The following is a 13,876-nucleotide window of genomic DNA, read 5'->3' on the forward strand; positions in this document are numbered from 1 at the left end:
AATTTATACTCATTGTTTAATAACTTTTTAAAGTGTAAACTAATATTACCCCAAACATTATACTGACTTTCTACATTTAAAACAGAAATTGCCTTCTACACAGAAGTAAATAACAGAAAAAGTAAGTTAAAACAAGCTTGAAATATCATACCTGTGTTATGGCCAAGTCTTTCGTTGGAGTGCTGCGTAAGGTCAATCGTCCTGTCAATTTGAAAGATTTTTAAGTCTTCATCATCTAAGGCAATATCTCCCCAAAAGACAGCTTTAAATAAAAAAGAGCTCAATTTAATTAAAGAATTTATTTAGACATTAAAACCAATCTGAAGACTATAATGCCATATTACAACCCTTGGGAAAATATATGACAAATATACATTTTATCACATATATTTGCTTACTGATCTATATTTTTATACAAAGAAAGAAAGAAAACTACGTAGCAAAAGACAAATAATTTGTTTCAGTATTCTCCTAAACTCTTACAGTCTTTTTAATTTCTTTACACATTGCCTGAATGCAATCATTTAAATGTAATATCAATCTACTAACAAATTTTCAGCTTTTGTGTTGTTTTGTGTCAATAAATACAATTAAGCATAAAAGACACTGAAACATGTTAACATTTGAACTATGAAGTCAAAAACATACAGTACAGAGAAAACACAACCTTTACATTTCCTAACATCTTCCTGAAAATGAGAATTATTTGAAGTAATTTTTATTACGTTCCAATCACTTTTGTTTATCTGTTTTCTGTTAAACTGAGTGAAAAAAAACCTTTATTTTTCATTTTCCTCTTGGTTTATTGGTATGCTTTCCTTTTATAGTTAATCTCACTATTAGGATTCTTTCAAATACTTTGCTTTTCAAAACTCCAAGTCTCTCTTCTTTTTAACCTTTCTTTGGCCTTTTTAGTGGGTTTCTTCTTCTCTCTTTTCCTGTTCTCTTTCAAGCTCTCTATGTTTTTTTCTGTTCTACTTCTGCATAGCTAACTCATCTTCCCTAAGCTGCCATCACAACTCAATGAACAAGATATAGGCCCACTTGCAAGAGTTCGGGATCTATAATCTCACTCTTTCATCTCTGCCTATTTTTGCTGAGATTTTATCCTGAGATCTCCCTGCCAACTCAAACTTATCATTAAAGCTGAACTGAACAGGCCATATCCTCAACTGCTGTGAATGAAGTCAACAGAGCATATACCAATTAGCATGAGCTGAAGTGGTTGTATATTATCTTTATCCAAATTCTTCCTTTTCCCTCTCTTCACTGCCTCTGTCAATAGCTCTATTATTTGTCCCCTCAGAGTCACAAAACCCCTGGGTTCAACCTTGATGTCATCTTCAGCTCTTTACAGGAAGACATCGCTAACTCTGCTTGGTTGTTCGTTATACAGTTCCACAGCAAATTGCTTTCTTCGCTTCTACACAGCTAAAACCTTGCCCAAAGTCCAGCTGTTAGCAAATCACTCTCTCTGGTCTACTTCCATTCAAACGGATCCTAAATATTATTGTTAACTAGTATCCTTTTTCTCTGTCTGTTCTTTATATCATGTTGTAGAGACCATTCATCAGATAATATTCTCAGTAGTTTCATGTTGCTGCAAAAGTTACCTTTTTCTTATTTATCGATACTCACATTCATTAGTATTTAATCAAATCCATACCAAAAAAGTCTTTACTTGAGCAAAAAGGTATGTATTTCTAAAGAACTCCCAGATATTACATTACTTCCTCCTATCTCTATTCTTTTTCTTGAACGCAAGGCATAGGAGAAATCGCACTGAAAATGCCTTTGGTCTGCCTTGTAAAATACCTTAAAAAAAATAGATCACCTACACAGAGTTCCAAAATGAAAATGAAACTTTTAAATTAAAAACATAACCAACATCTTATGTCTTCCCTAAATATGGTTATTTCCATGTATATAATTTTTACACAGAAAGATAACATTTCTTAGAAACCACAAGTATTTGAGACCATTTCTGAAACCCTTCAGTCACTTCTAACACATTTCTGAATACTCTCCTTCCAAGGGTCACTATTTCCTTATGTTCACATTGGGCAGATTAGGGACATCTTTCCTCTGGCTAGCCTGCTCTCACCAGTGATGTTTTTACCACCAGGTCAAGAGACAGAGCTAGTGGCAGCTCTAGATGGCTTTTTTTCCCCTCAAGCTTCTAGGAAAAAGTTCTCAAATTGTCAGGGCTTTGAACAGTGAGGGGAGAAAGGCAGTAGTCTCCATCTGACTCGAGTTAAATATTATTTATTATTACTATTATAAACACCTTCTAGAGATTTCTCTTGGATGTCATTCATAACAGGGGTCACTGTATAAGCACAATGAAAGATTGCAAACTTTAATAAACAGAACAAAAAACAGTGAGAGGAAGAAACTATCAACATTTCGGTCTACAAAGACATGATGTGCCGCAGCAGAGGTCACAGGTTATCCACACCAGACTCGAGGATGTGCTAAAGCTTAATAGCAAGCCCATTTTTCTTTCCTGGTAATACTGAGAGTTAAGAAAAGGAAAGTTCTGAATTAACAATAGATGATGCAAAAAATAACTCACTGACAGAAATGCATTAGCAGAAATCACTTTGGTTTCAGTGTGTAATACTGACGTATAAATATGAAAACCCAAGGCAAATCGAACTTCAGAAAAATAATAAAGTAGAAAAAAAATTGGTGGAAAATATCCTCCTTAGTCTTGATGATGCGTCTTTATCACTTCACTGTGGTAACATTCACTTTGCCATGAAAATGCAAATAGCAAAGACTAAACCCTGTGAATTTGTCTGATATAAATGCATTGAATTTGTCTGCACATATATAAAATATACCTCAGTGTTCAGGCAAGGTATAGTAATTTTGTCTGTTGGGTTAGAAAGGAAAACAAAGCTAGTTAGTTTTTGATCAGCAACCAAGCACAAGGTTAAGTTTAACAATAATATAACCATGGTAATATAACAATAAGTGCTGATGTAAGTTTGACGTAATTGTAAACAAGTAATCTGTGTGACCAATAGGAGCTAGGCTCTCTGATGTATTAACTAAATATGAGCTAACACTAAAGAAGGAAATATATATGATTATTTGTTTAAAAGTATAATGGAAAGTTTGGAGCTTTCTTCAGGCCACTGGTTTTTTGACGCAAGACAATTCTGTTTTGCAGAAAAAGACAAACACGTAAAAGACAAACATGATGAAAGGCAGAAACCTTGATAGAATTAACTCATTTGACTTTGGCAACAATTTAAGAATTGCCACTTTACTTTTACTGAAATAAACCTGCAATTTTCTGAATTAATTTCAGTGCATCTGGGAAGATATATACCGAGCAAAAGAAACAACACTTAACTGGCTGCTATTTAATTTCAATATAGTCCAAACAATCAGCAACTGAGACAAAAACGGAGCTGATAACTGCTTTTTAAAAAATACACCTTTTTTCCAATTAAAGGTCTGCACTGAACATAAATTCTACCCTTCAAAGCAAGAAGCACAACCCCACCTGAATTATCCAAAAAAATAAAAACAGTTATCTCCCACAACTGTTAAAAGTATCCTTTAATTTTTTGGAATGCCTCTTTAAGTGTCAAACTATTTTGTAACTAGAGAAGACCATATTTTTATCTCCTGCCTTAAAATTTTTATGGCCTGAAACTATCTGAAGAAGTCAGTCTGTATACTTCATCTTGTCACACACCGATCTTAACCTTACAGAAAGCAAGCAGAGGATTGTTTGGATATGCAAGGCATGATGTTAAAGACTTTGCTAAGAGCATGTTAGGATTAAGAGCTTTATTAGCTACCTCTAAGGAACTTCTGACAGAATTGACCTGTTCAGCTCTGCACCTCCCTCATTTTTCACAGATATTTAATTCATAAGTTTCACCCAGAAAGTTAACAAGAAACTGATAACCAATTCACTTAGCATGGGAAAAAAAAAAAAAAAAAAGAAAATTGAAACAAAAGGATGGAAGAATTTTCAAAATTATTCAAACAGAACTTTAATGTACCTCTACTTATTTCAGGTTGTTTCATATTATCTCCTATCCTATCTATCTATTCAGTGATCAAGAAAACTTGACGTTTACAGACAGCTTTTTCATTTAATTTGAAAATGCAAGATTGACAATAAACTTAGGATGTTGAAAATCTGAGACAGCATTAATTACAGGGGGAAAGTATTTCAAATATCTTTTATTATATATAGGTTCTTAATAAAAAAGAAAATGGATCTTTTTATCCAATATCTCTTTGATAAAGAGATTTATACCGTTATACGAAATTTCATGCAACCTCCTTTTTATTGTGGGGTTTTTGTATGTTTTATATGGCCACTACATTATGAATTTACACAAATTCAACAGAGACAATACATGCATCAATTTCAGAAAGATGGACATAAAATGATTACACAGTAAAAGTATGTTTTTCTGTAACAGTGGAGAAGGATTTATGCGGAGTTGTTAAAACAGAAAATACTCTTCACGAGTTCTGCTTTCACACTTCTCAAAGGCCTCAGCCGAACATCACCTTCAGAAAGGTCTTATTTTATTAAAAGGCAAAACACTGACATGTAAAGCAGTTACGTTTGCTACATGTAAACAATCAGCCCACAAACATGAAAACAAACAGGAAAATAAGTACGTTGTAAAAGATATCTGCCATCCAGGGAAACACACCTTAATGTTACCACACAAGTAATGTGATTGGAAAGGAAAAATAAAATACAGATCAAGCACAGGAACTACAGTTACATTCTACTACTTGTAACAGGAACTATTATTTTATCATAAATAATTAAGATTCATCTGCAAAGCTCTCTTTGCTAATCTACTCTCTTCCAACAAGACCATCACCACATCAAATATCCAGTATTCTAAAGGAATAAAATATGCTACTAAGGATAGGAAATAAAAATAAATAAATAAATATATAAAAATAATTTTTTAAAAAGAGATGAAAACTATTTTAAGTATATGGATATACACACATGGTACGAATCAATTAGCACATGCAGGACAAAAAAAAGGCTTTCATGACTTTCTAGAAGATGGTCGGAAGTCCATGGAACAAGAAAGAAATAATGTGATTAAATCCATAGGGCTGCGGCGATATGTGGTAGGATGGATGTCCCATTCTGGGATTTGAAATATCAATTAGCATGTAAGTCTGCAAAATATATACAGGAGTATATTCCTTATAATTGCAATAACAAAATTACCTACATAAAACTTACTTCACGATTTGTCCTACAATTGTTATAATCATGATCACCCATAAATCATAACCATAAAAAGCCATTTTTTAATAAAATATATTCCTGATAGTATTCATACTGATATTAGTAACAAAGTATAAAATGCAACAAAGTGAAGATTGCTAGTATTTGCCCCTACAGTGTAGCAGAAGAAAGCCACCTGTACCTTGGGATAAGTCAGGAGCACCCAGCTACCAAGGACAGCTCTAAGAGACCGACACCATCAGAGACCACTACGATCCAGAAACCATTTTCTGATTTGTTCTGATGACTGTGAAGGCTAGAAAAATGTTCAACTCAGGTGCAACTTTCCCACATTTGGAAAGCTTGTGAAAATAAGATTAGAGAATTTTTTTCTTAGACTTTCTCAAACTGAGATGTAAACTGTGACCAGCCACACAGGTATTCTCTTGTTCTGTGAGCAGATGCAGAATTGTGACAGGGAGATTACTCCTGTACTGAGAAGATACCAATGAAAGGATTAAGGCAATATTAGAAGACATTTTAAAAGCAAAGCCTCAGATTTTGGTATGCTCCTGGGAGTGGAAAGCACAGGAAGTTTATGCTTCAACCCCTTCATAGAAGCTGCCAAGAACGGACAACAAAAATATTAGAGTTAACTGCAAGGCAAAATTGAAATCTGAAGAGCTCCTTTAATGTCCTCCCCATGGGAGGTGGGACACCCAGCACTTTTCAAAGTCTGACCAGTAATTCGTGCAGAAAGAGGTGCCAAAAAGTGTGTTGGCGCAAGTTCAGGGTAGATATTCATCTAAACCCACATGTGCAGCGGTTCCAATTAGCAGCCTCTTCTATAGCTGAGTCATTGAGTACTTCCCTGTAACAACACAGCTATGTGCATTATCGTCTATCTTGGTGAGTCATTTTGTTCCATACAAACTATTCATGGCTTACATAACTGCCTCTAACTCTGAATAGAAAAAGGAAAATTTAGAGCTAAATAAGTAAAAACAATTTCACCTTATTACAAGGAAGACAACATATGCTACTATAATTAACCTGATTTTGTACTCCCACTGTCTTCAAATCAGTTCAGTCTTTCCAAGATTTTCCAGTGCAATACACTTTTCTTAGAAATCATTAAAATGAGAACAGGGCAAATAAACAGCAAAAGATCTTACGTGCTACCTTCAGCCATAACCATGTAATAAATTTCCATGTTATCACACAGAGCTCACAGAACTTTCAAAAGAAATTTTTGAATTGAAATTGCGTTAATTTAATCAAGCGTTTGATAATTATCCAAATCAGTTTGACTTTTTATTGAACATAATTATGACAGCAAAAAAAAGGTTACATAAAACTTTAACAACATTAAATAGAAGACCAAGGCAGTCTATTTTCACAGACACACCAAAACAAGAAATTAGCTACTTCATTAATTTCACCATGCAGCATTTTCAAATCTGCGCATGACTATGAGCAAGTGTTAGTGAAACCTCTTGATTTACTTGAAAAAGCTCACATAGACACACCTGAAAAGGGATATAATACCTCTGACCGGCTCCTTCCATGTTCCTACTTACTGTAAAAGTATATTATGTAAAATAGCAAGCTTATCAACACTCATACCAATTCTATTTTTCAAGACTCCTCCTTCAAACTCCTAACCAGAAAGCCACAATTTTCTCTAAGGAATGTATCATTTCCACTTCTATCAGAAAAGAAAATGATGATGGCAGAATACTTTAAACATCTCCAGATTGTATACCAGTTAGAAATACATTCCTCCATTCTTTTGAGTGTGGCATGTCTTGACAACAGCTTCCATAGGCATACATAAAGTTATCCTGAAATCAGCTAGCTTGTGTATGACAGTGATGTAGCCTTAGAAGCACAAATTTTAATGCAATTTACTCAAATCTTCAATGACACAGTTTCCCTGTTGACATCATTACCTGCAACTCACCATTGTCTCATGTCACCCACTCTTAGAAACTTCCCCTATGTTCTCCACACACAATGCTTTTAGCTTCCTTCCTTCCTTTCACCATTTGTTCACATTTATAGGTAGGGTGCTGGCAAGGCAACATCCCTGTTGGGGCCAAGTTACACTTGTGGAGCCCCATCTGTGGTACATGGCATTTCACTGCAGCTCCTGCATGTCACCCCTAGCAGAAGCCACTGCCCCAGTATTTGCTGACCTTTCATTTAGTGATAACAGACTGTGGTTTCTGGCATAGGAAAAGAGGGCTGATGGGTCATGGGTTGTTTTTGCTGTCCCCAGTCACCTGCAAATGCTGACTTCTGCTATAGCTAGCTTTATTAAAGAGGCTAGAAGAATACACCGGAGGGGGAATTTTGGATCTATAGTATCACAACAGTCATAATTACCCCAGTTAACCCTGTATGGCCACTAGGATGCTATAATATTCATCTTCATTTTACTTTGAAACTCCATTACCCTGTGAATAGCCTTAGGGTCAAGATCTACAAAGTTAATTATATGGCTAAGCTTTCTTACAGCAGAAAGAACAGGCTCCGTGACGCAAAATTATCACTCTTAAAGTGAAATCTTTTTTAAAAATATAGAAAATACATAAATGTATAAAACTAGAAACTAAGTTTAAAATTAAGAATAGAATTTAAATTAAAATTAAGAATAGAAATTAAGAACAGAATTGAATAAATTCTATTCCTTAAAGTATGGGAAAATAGGCAACTTTAAAAATTTTGTAAGTGAAGTACCATACCTTTCATAACTTTTTCCACATGATTAACAACATTTTTTTGCTCAGAGCAGACTTAGGTATTTTTAAATTGAAATAATACTTTCATCGTCATGAAACAACTGTGCATCACTTGAGCACAGTACTAGTTTCTTTGTCCCAGAAACTGAATTTAATCAGTTCAGCACGGTTATTAAAGTAAAAATCATTTTGCTGTTTTACTTAGCAGTTTTGAAATATTATTTTCCTTCTAATCAGAAGGTAAAAAAGGAGCTACAAGCTTACATGTATAGATTCGCCCACATGAATGCATTTGGGGACAGGGGAAGTCTTATTGTGTAGTACTCTGTTCAAAAGAAATCAGTTTCTAGTTTGATGACTTTGATGCTTCAATCTTGAAGCCTCAGAAGAGAAGGAAGGAAACCTGCCTGAAGAGACGAAACTGCAGCATAATTATCAAACAAACTATCAGACACTGGAAATAAAGTTCATTTTGTTTCCTAGAGTTTTGCAGCTCTTGTGGTCTTCAGTGCGACCATATTAGAGTAACTTGGGAAGAGCAAGTGGGGTTTCAATGTTACTAGTAAAGCTCACTTAAGCAAAAAATCATGCGAGCCGGCGAAGAGAGGCACTTTTCAGGCTAGGTGGCTGCAAACTAAAAACTTTCAAGGAGTTTGGAGTTAGGCATCTGCACCCCAACCAGTCAACAAGCATGGAAACTTTCACCACATAACTATCATACAGAAAGGGTACCAGGGGAACAAACCATCAAACCATCAAGTGGAAGTTGTGAGATTCTTGAGCAAAGACCATCAGGACTACAAATCCGGTCCATGCTTCCTCTCCCATCGTTAAGAAAAGGCACGCAGGTTTAAGCAACAGAGGTTGAATGAAGCAAGGAAATCAAATCAAATGAAGCACAATGGAAGAGAGTTACAAAGTGGAGAAAAGGAGGTGAAAGAATGTGGCTACTAAGATGACCATTACAATGCAGAAGGCAAAGAGCGACAGAGCATTTAATTTTAGCCATCTACAATTAATTTTTTTTTGAGAGAGAGAGAGAGAAAATTTTTAGTGAGGTGGAAGAGCTGGAAAGACCAAGATAATTTCAGACTTTGCCCAAATGTTTGTTTTTCAGAGGATAGAGGTAAAATACTTTATATGTTTTTCCACTTTCCAGACCTTAAAAAAAACCCCACAGTTAAGTTCCAACCCATTCAGTGGAATAGAGATATTATTGAATGGTAAGGATTTCAAAGAATAAAATCCTCTTCAAGGCTAAAGAAGAAAAATAATAAAACACTCAAAATTCACCTAAATAGACTACTGAGGGTGTGGGGCAAACCAGTTTTGGTCACAAATTCAATTTAACATCCTAGCCTTTCAGTGACAAGAGTAAGTTACAGGGTCAAAAATTATTGTTTCTGATAAGCTGAAGGAAGAGATTTACATACATTACAGGAGGAGTATTTTAAATGAGTGTTTCCCAGATCTTGAGCATTTGCAAGCATGTTTTCCTGAGGGTTTGCTGCATCTGAAGACACTCAGGCAAGTCAGATATGAACGGTGCCCCTGCAAGAGTCCTGGTGCAAGGACTGGAGAGACTGAGCTCAGCACGAGGATGGCCGGAGCCAGCAGAGCACAAGCACTATGCAGTGGCCTTGAGGGGGAAGCAGCAGTCTGGGGATTTGGAGGGCAACCCAGAAGAAGGCTAATTTACAAAAAAAGATTGGGAATTACTGTTTAGCTAAGATATCTCACTTTGGAAATATCAGTCTTCAAGAAATTTCACAACCATAATGTCTTTCCTCTAGCGCTAGAGGTTGTTACTATGGAGTAGAAGTGGGTAAGGAACTCAGTAATAAATGAGATAATAAATGAGTGATTTTGTTGTGCTATGAAAATAAGAGGCCACATATTTATACAGTAACACTTTCTTTAAAACTGGGCATTAGAATATAATAAATACGTCACATTGATGTTGTAGTGTAGCAGCACTGACCTATGTGGAAATCCTCTCTTTCTGTACCTTTTCCTCATCTCCGGGAAATGAAAAAAAAAGTATTTCATTTCTTACAGATATAAAATCCCAAGTAGGCTAAAGTAGTACCTGTAAAACAGCAAATCCCTGAATAATCATTAAATACAACCAAAGATTTATACAGAAGGCCAAATGGCACAGAAACAAAAGTGCATATCTAAGGGATTATCTGGCATTCAGGATCAAGGTTCTCATCATACAGCATGAAAAAAATGTTGCTCCATTTGCACCGTCTTAAGTTTAAACATGGAGAATTATTAAACTGTATATAAATAAAGCCTTATTTAGGGTTCAGAAGTTATTTCCATTATCAGCTGCAGCTTCCTGTTTCAGTCATTTTTGTCATGAACCTCACTTAAGTCACTCGGTTTTTAGCACATCATTCTGCAACCTGGCTCTGCGGAAGAGACAAGGAACGGGACTAAACAGCTCTTCATGCTGCTTTTTTTGGCAGTGATCCTGTGCTTAATACAGCAAGTTCTGGGTGTTGAACAATGTAATTCTATATTCCTGTCCGCATATTCAATAGATGTCTTCTACCACATTTTTTTGTTACCAGAGTACAAATTCTAGTCAATACAGCTAAAAAGTTGAAGCATGATTGTTTTACTCCATATCATTCAATTCACGTCATGGTTTAAAATAGAAATGTTGAATCCCATTTGTCACAACTATTTTGCTTGCTTGTTACTGAATACTGATTTTTTTTTTTCAGCATTTGTAATTTAAGGGGTTGGGGGTTTTTTCCCCTATAGAGACTCTGCACAGCTGCTGATTATTTTTTGGACACAGCAAGTAAAATAGAAACTGAAAAAATATCCTCAGAGTTAGTGAGGCGACAGTAAATGTACAGTGGAAAATCATTGATGTTATCTAACACCCAATAATAAGTTATTAGTTAGAATTTAATGCTCCATACATCTGAATCCTACATAGCTTCATATTCTGAGCAATTTTAGCCATGATGGTACTTGAGACAGAATTCATACAATCATTCTAATATTTTGCCTCTTGATAGACACAATGAAACCTCATCTCAGTTTTACATTTGCTCCCTCTTGAAAAACAACATTCTGCTATAGAAAACCAGTGCTGCGTAGCTGCTGAAAGCTTTTTTAAATCCTTGTTTTTAAACAGTAAAGAGTATTAGCCTTCTCCAAGTACTCTGCTGCAAGCCAACGGAATCTCCGCCCTGTTCTGAAGAGAATTATACACGCTGCACGCAGTCCAAACTTACTCACTTCCTAGGTTTTGGCACTCTTGGTAATTCAAGTATCATCAACAGAACTTAAGCGGGGGAGGTAGGGGAGAGGGCGATAAAAAAAAATACATGGCTTCAACTTTCTCCTGTCCCTTCAGTTTCTTTGCAAGACTGCCTTCATCCCCAAACTTGTGAGGCTGCTACCACTATTCCCCCCCCAAGCTGCCACAAAATTGATTAGGTTAAATTGTGCGTATATACAGTGGTATTTTACATAAGGACTTACAGTCTGCTACTTGTTCAGAACTGATTATCAGACTAATGTACCAAAAGCAAATTAAGAAAAAAGCAACCCAATAATGAAAAACACCTGAGTCCCACGGATTTTATTACAGACAATCTTGTGGTGTAAAATGGTAGCTATGCAAAAGTTCAAGAATTTCACAAATCTTAAAAGAAAGCAAATAGTTATACCTTGGTTAAGCTTCCCATTTCCAGAAAGTCAGTCTCATGCTGATCCTCATTTTATAAGGCATTTTATTTTGTATGTCAAACAGAAACACCAAAGGGCCAATCCAAATAACAGATCCTGACTTTTTCTCCACGTCTATTATTCTTCTTTTCTTGCCTTCATTAAGCCACTGCGGCTCCTTATGTACTGCTTACCAACAGATTTCTTAAACTGCTTTATAATAGCGGCCTATATGTTAGCAGGAACAGCGTACCATGGTCCATTTGCCATCCCACTCACAGACATTGCTTCTCCCATTGCAACTGCAACAGTCTTAATTACAGCTTTGTTTGCATGAATACAGAGTAGATAGATACTAAGCATTTAATGGTTTTTAATGTCTTTGGTTTTTAATTAATAAAGATGTTACTGCCTAAATTAGTCTCGGAGTATTTTTAGATGTCTTTTAATACAATTCAGCAGCTGGAACAAAGGACGCGAGCCAAACATGATGTTTCTAGCCAGCTTACCCTGGGCTAGCATGGTCCGCTGGCTATGAGGGGTGTGTCTTTTGACAGCAACACAGTGGTGACCTCATATAACCTCTTAATATATCTCTGGAAATAGGAATTACACAAGATACTGCAAATACTAAGTTTCCTTCAAGCTCAGAGAAAATACAAATATTTAATACAGCTAACATTCAGAACAAATATGCCAAATTAAATATTACCCTTTTCAGAGGACTGCTATTTAGCCTATGGCATTTAGGGTCTAATATTTCAAAATTCCTTGACTATTAAGATTTTAGGAAACAGAAAATTTTAATAGGCTCCTTAACTCCTAGATGATCTTTATTCTTTCTTTCTTCTTCTATGCTTTCAAAGCAAACTATTCATAAATAGACATGAATATGTAGAAAACCACAGGAAAAGCACTTGACCAAGTAAAACTTGAGCGCTCACAAAACATGCTGCTGTATCACTTACCCCTTGAGTAGATCATATGTATTATTACTGTTTACAAAACATTGTCTCCAGCACGATGTCCAAATGTTAAATGAAAAATCCTATATTATCAACAGGCATACTCCTGTAAATATTTGAGAGACTTCTGCTCTACATGTGGGAGGAAAAAAAGCCCAAACATACAAAACATACACTTTCTGCAACTCACTATCTCTTGTCATATAAATCCTAGTCTGTAAGTCATAATCCTAAACATCCACATTTCTCACATAAAAACTGTGGCAGTACACATACTTGTTTTAAGTGTTTCCCTGAGTTAACACAAGAGTAATTGAAAATAGAATTCCGAGTAAAGGACAAAATGGAAGATTTGCTCACCCAGTGCTCTGAAGCAGTGTTGTTAAAGCCAACCAACCCATTGGTCTTTGCATATGAGAGTGCTCAAATAATACAGTGTATTCTGGGACAGATAAGATTTCAAGTGAATGACCCTGGGCCACTCCCAAGGTTTGGGAAGAAATACCAGCCATCTAAACTTTAAATTTTCTGTTCACAACTAAAATATCCACAGACTGGCATTTTATAGATATTTATCTGTTTGAAGCTCTTCTAGGAAGGATTGTAAGACAATATTTCAGATTGTGGATTGGTAGCATGAATACTGCTTCATCTATTAGAGAGCTGTAATATTACACTCCTATTGTGAAAGTCAGTGCCTTTCAGTTATAAGTTGTTCCCCAAGAACACTACTCCCAAAAAGAAAATAATTTTATCATAACATTACTATTACTGGTATAAATACATCTACGTGGAGAATTCATTCAAATGCCATATAAAAATTAATCTGTAAAAGTGTCAGTTAGAAACACCTTCACAGATGTGAAAATCGCTGACCTTTGTAGTTTATAAATTAATCTTGCACTTGTCTAGTTCTGAAAGTACATTTCTTTCTATCCCTGAAGAGGAAAAAAGCCCAATATTTTAAAGATATTCAGCTTTTTAATACAATCAGTAGAAACAAATCAGCAGAATCTTTTAGAAATTTCATACTCATTTTCAACTGCAGAACTGACATATTAATCTTCAAACTAACAAATATCTAAAGAGGTAGAAGGCAGAATATAGACATAGACAGAAAACTGTCATGTAATCTACAAGATGTAATGTGAAAGAAAAACAAGAAGAAAATCCTGTACTACAGGACTTAAGATTCTCCACACACACCCCCCCCCCCCCACGGAGAACAAAAAGAAACC

General features: G+C 35.5%; 1 protein-coding gene across 1 annotated transcript in view; it reads right to left on the bottom strand.

Moving 5' to 3' along the window:
- Window positions 1-13,876, bottom strand: part of LOC104077104 (tolloid-like protein 1) — a gene marked incomplete at its 3' end in the record, with an annotated part of 81,436 nt that overhangs the window by 42,526 nt on the left and 25,034 nt on the right. The window contains exon 2 of the mRNA XM_009578220.1: window positions 152-262. Coding sequence (XP_009576515.1) covers window positions 152-262 — 111 coding nt within the window. The remainder of the gene's footprint in view (window positions 1-151; window positions 263-13,876) is intronic.

The sequence above is a fragment of the Fulmarus glacialis genome, unplaced genomic scaffold (assembly GCF_000690835.1).
Source record: "Fulmarus glacialis isolate BGI_N327 unplaced genomic scaffold, ASM69083v1 scaffold7535, whole genome shotgun sequence".
Lineage (NCBI taxonomy): Eukaryota > Metazoa > Chordata > Aves > Procellariiformes > Procellariidae > Fulmarus > Fulmarus glacialis.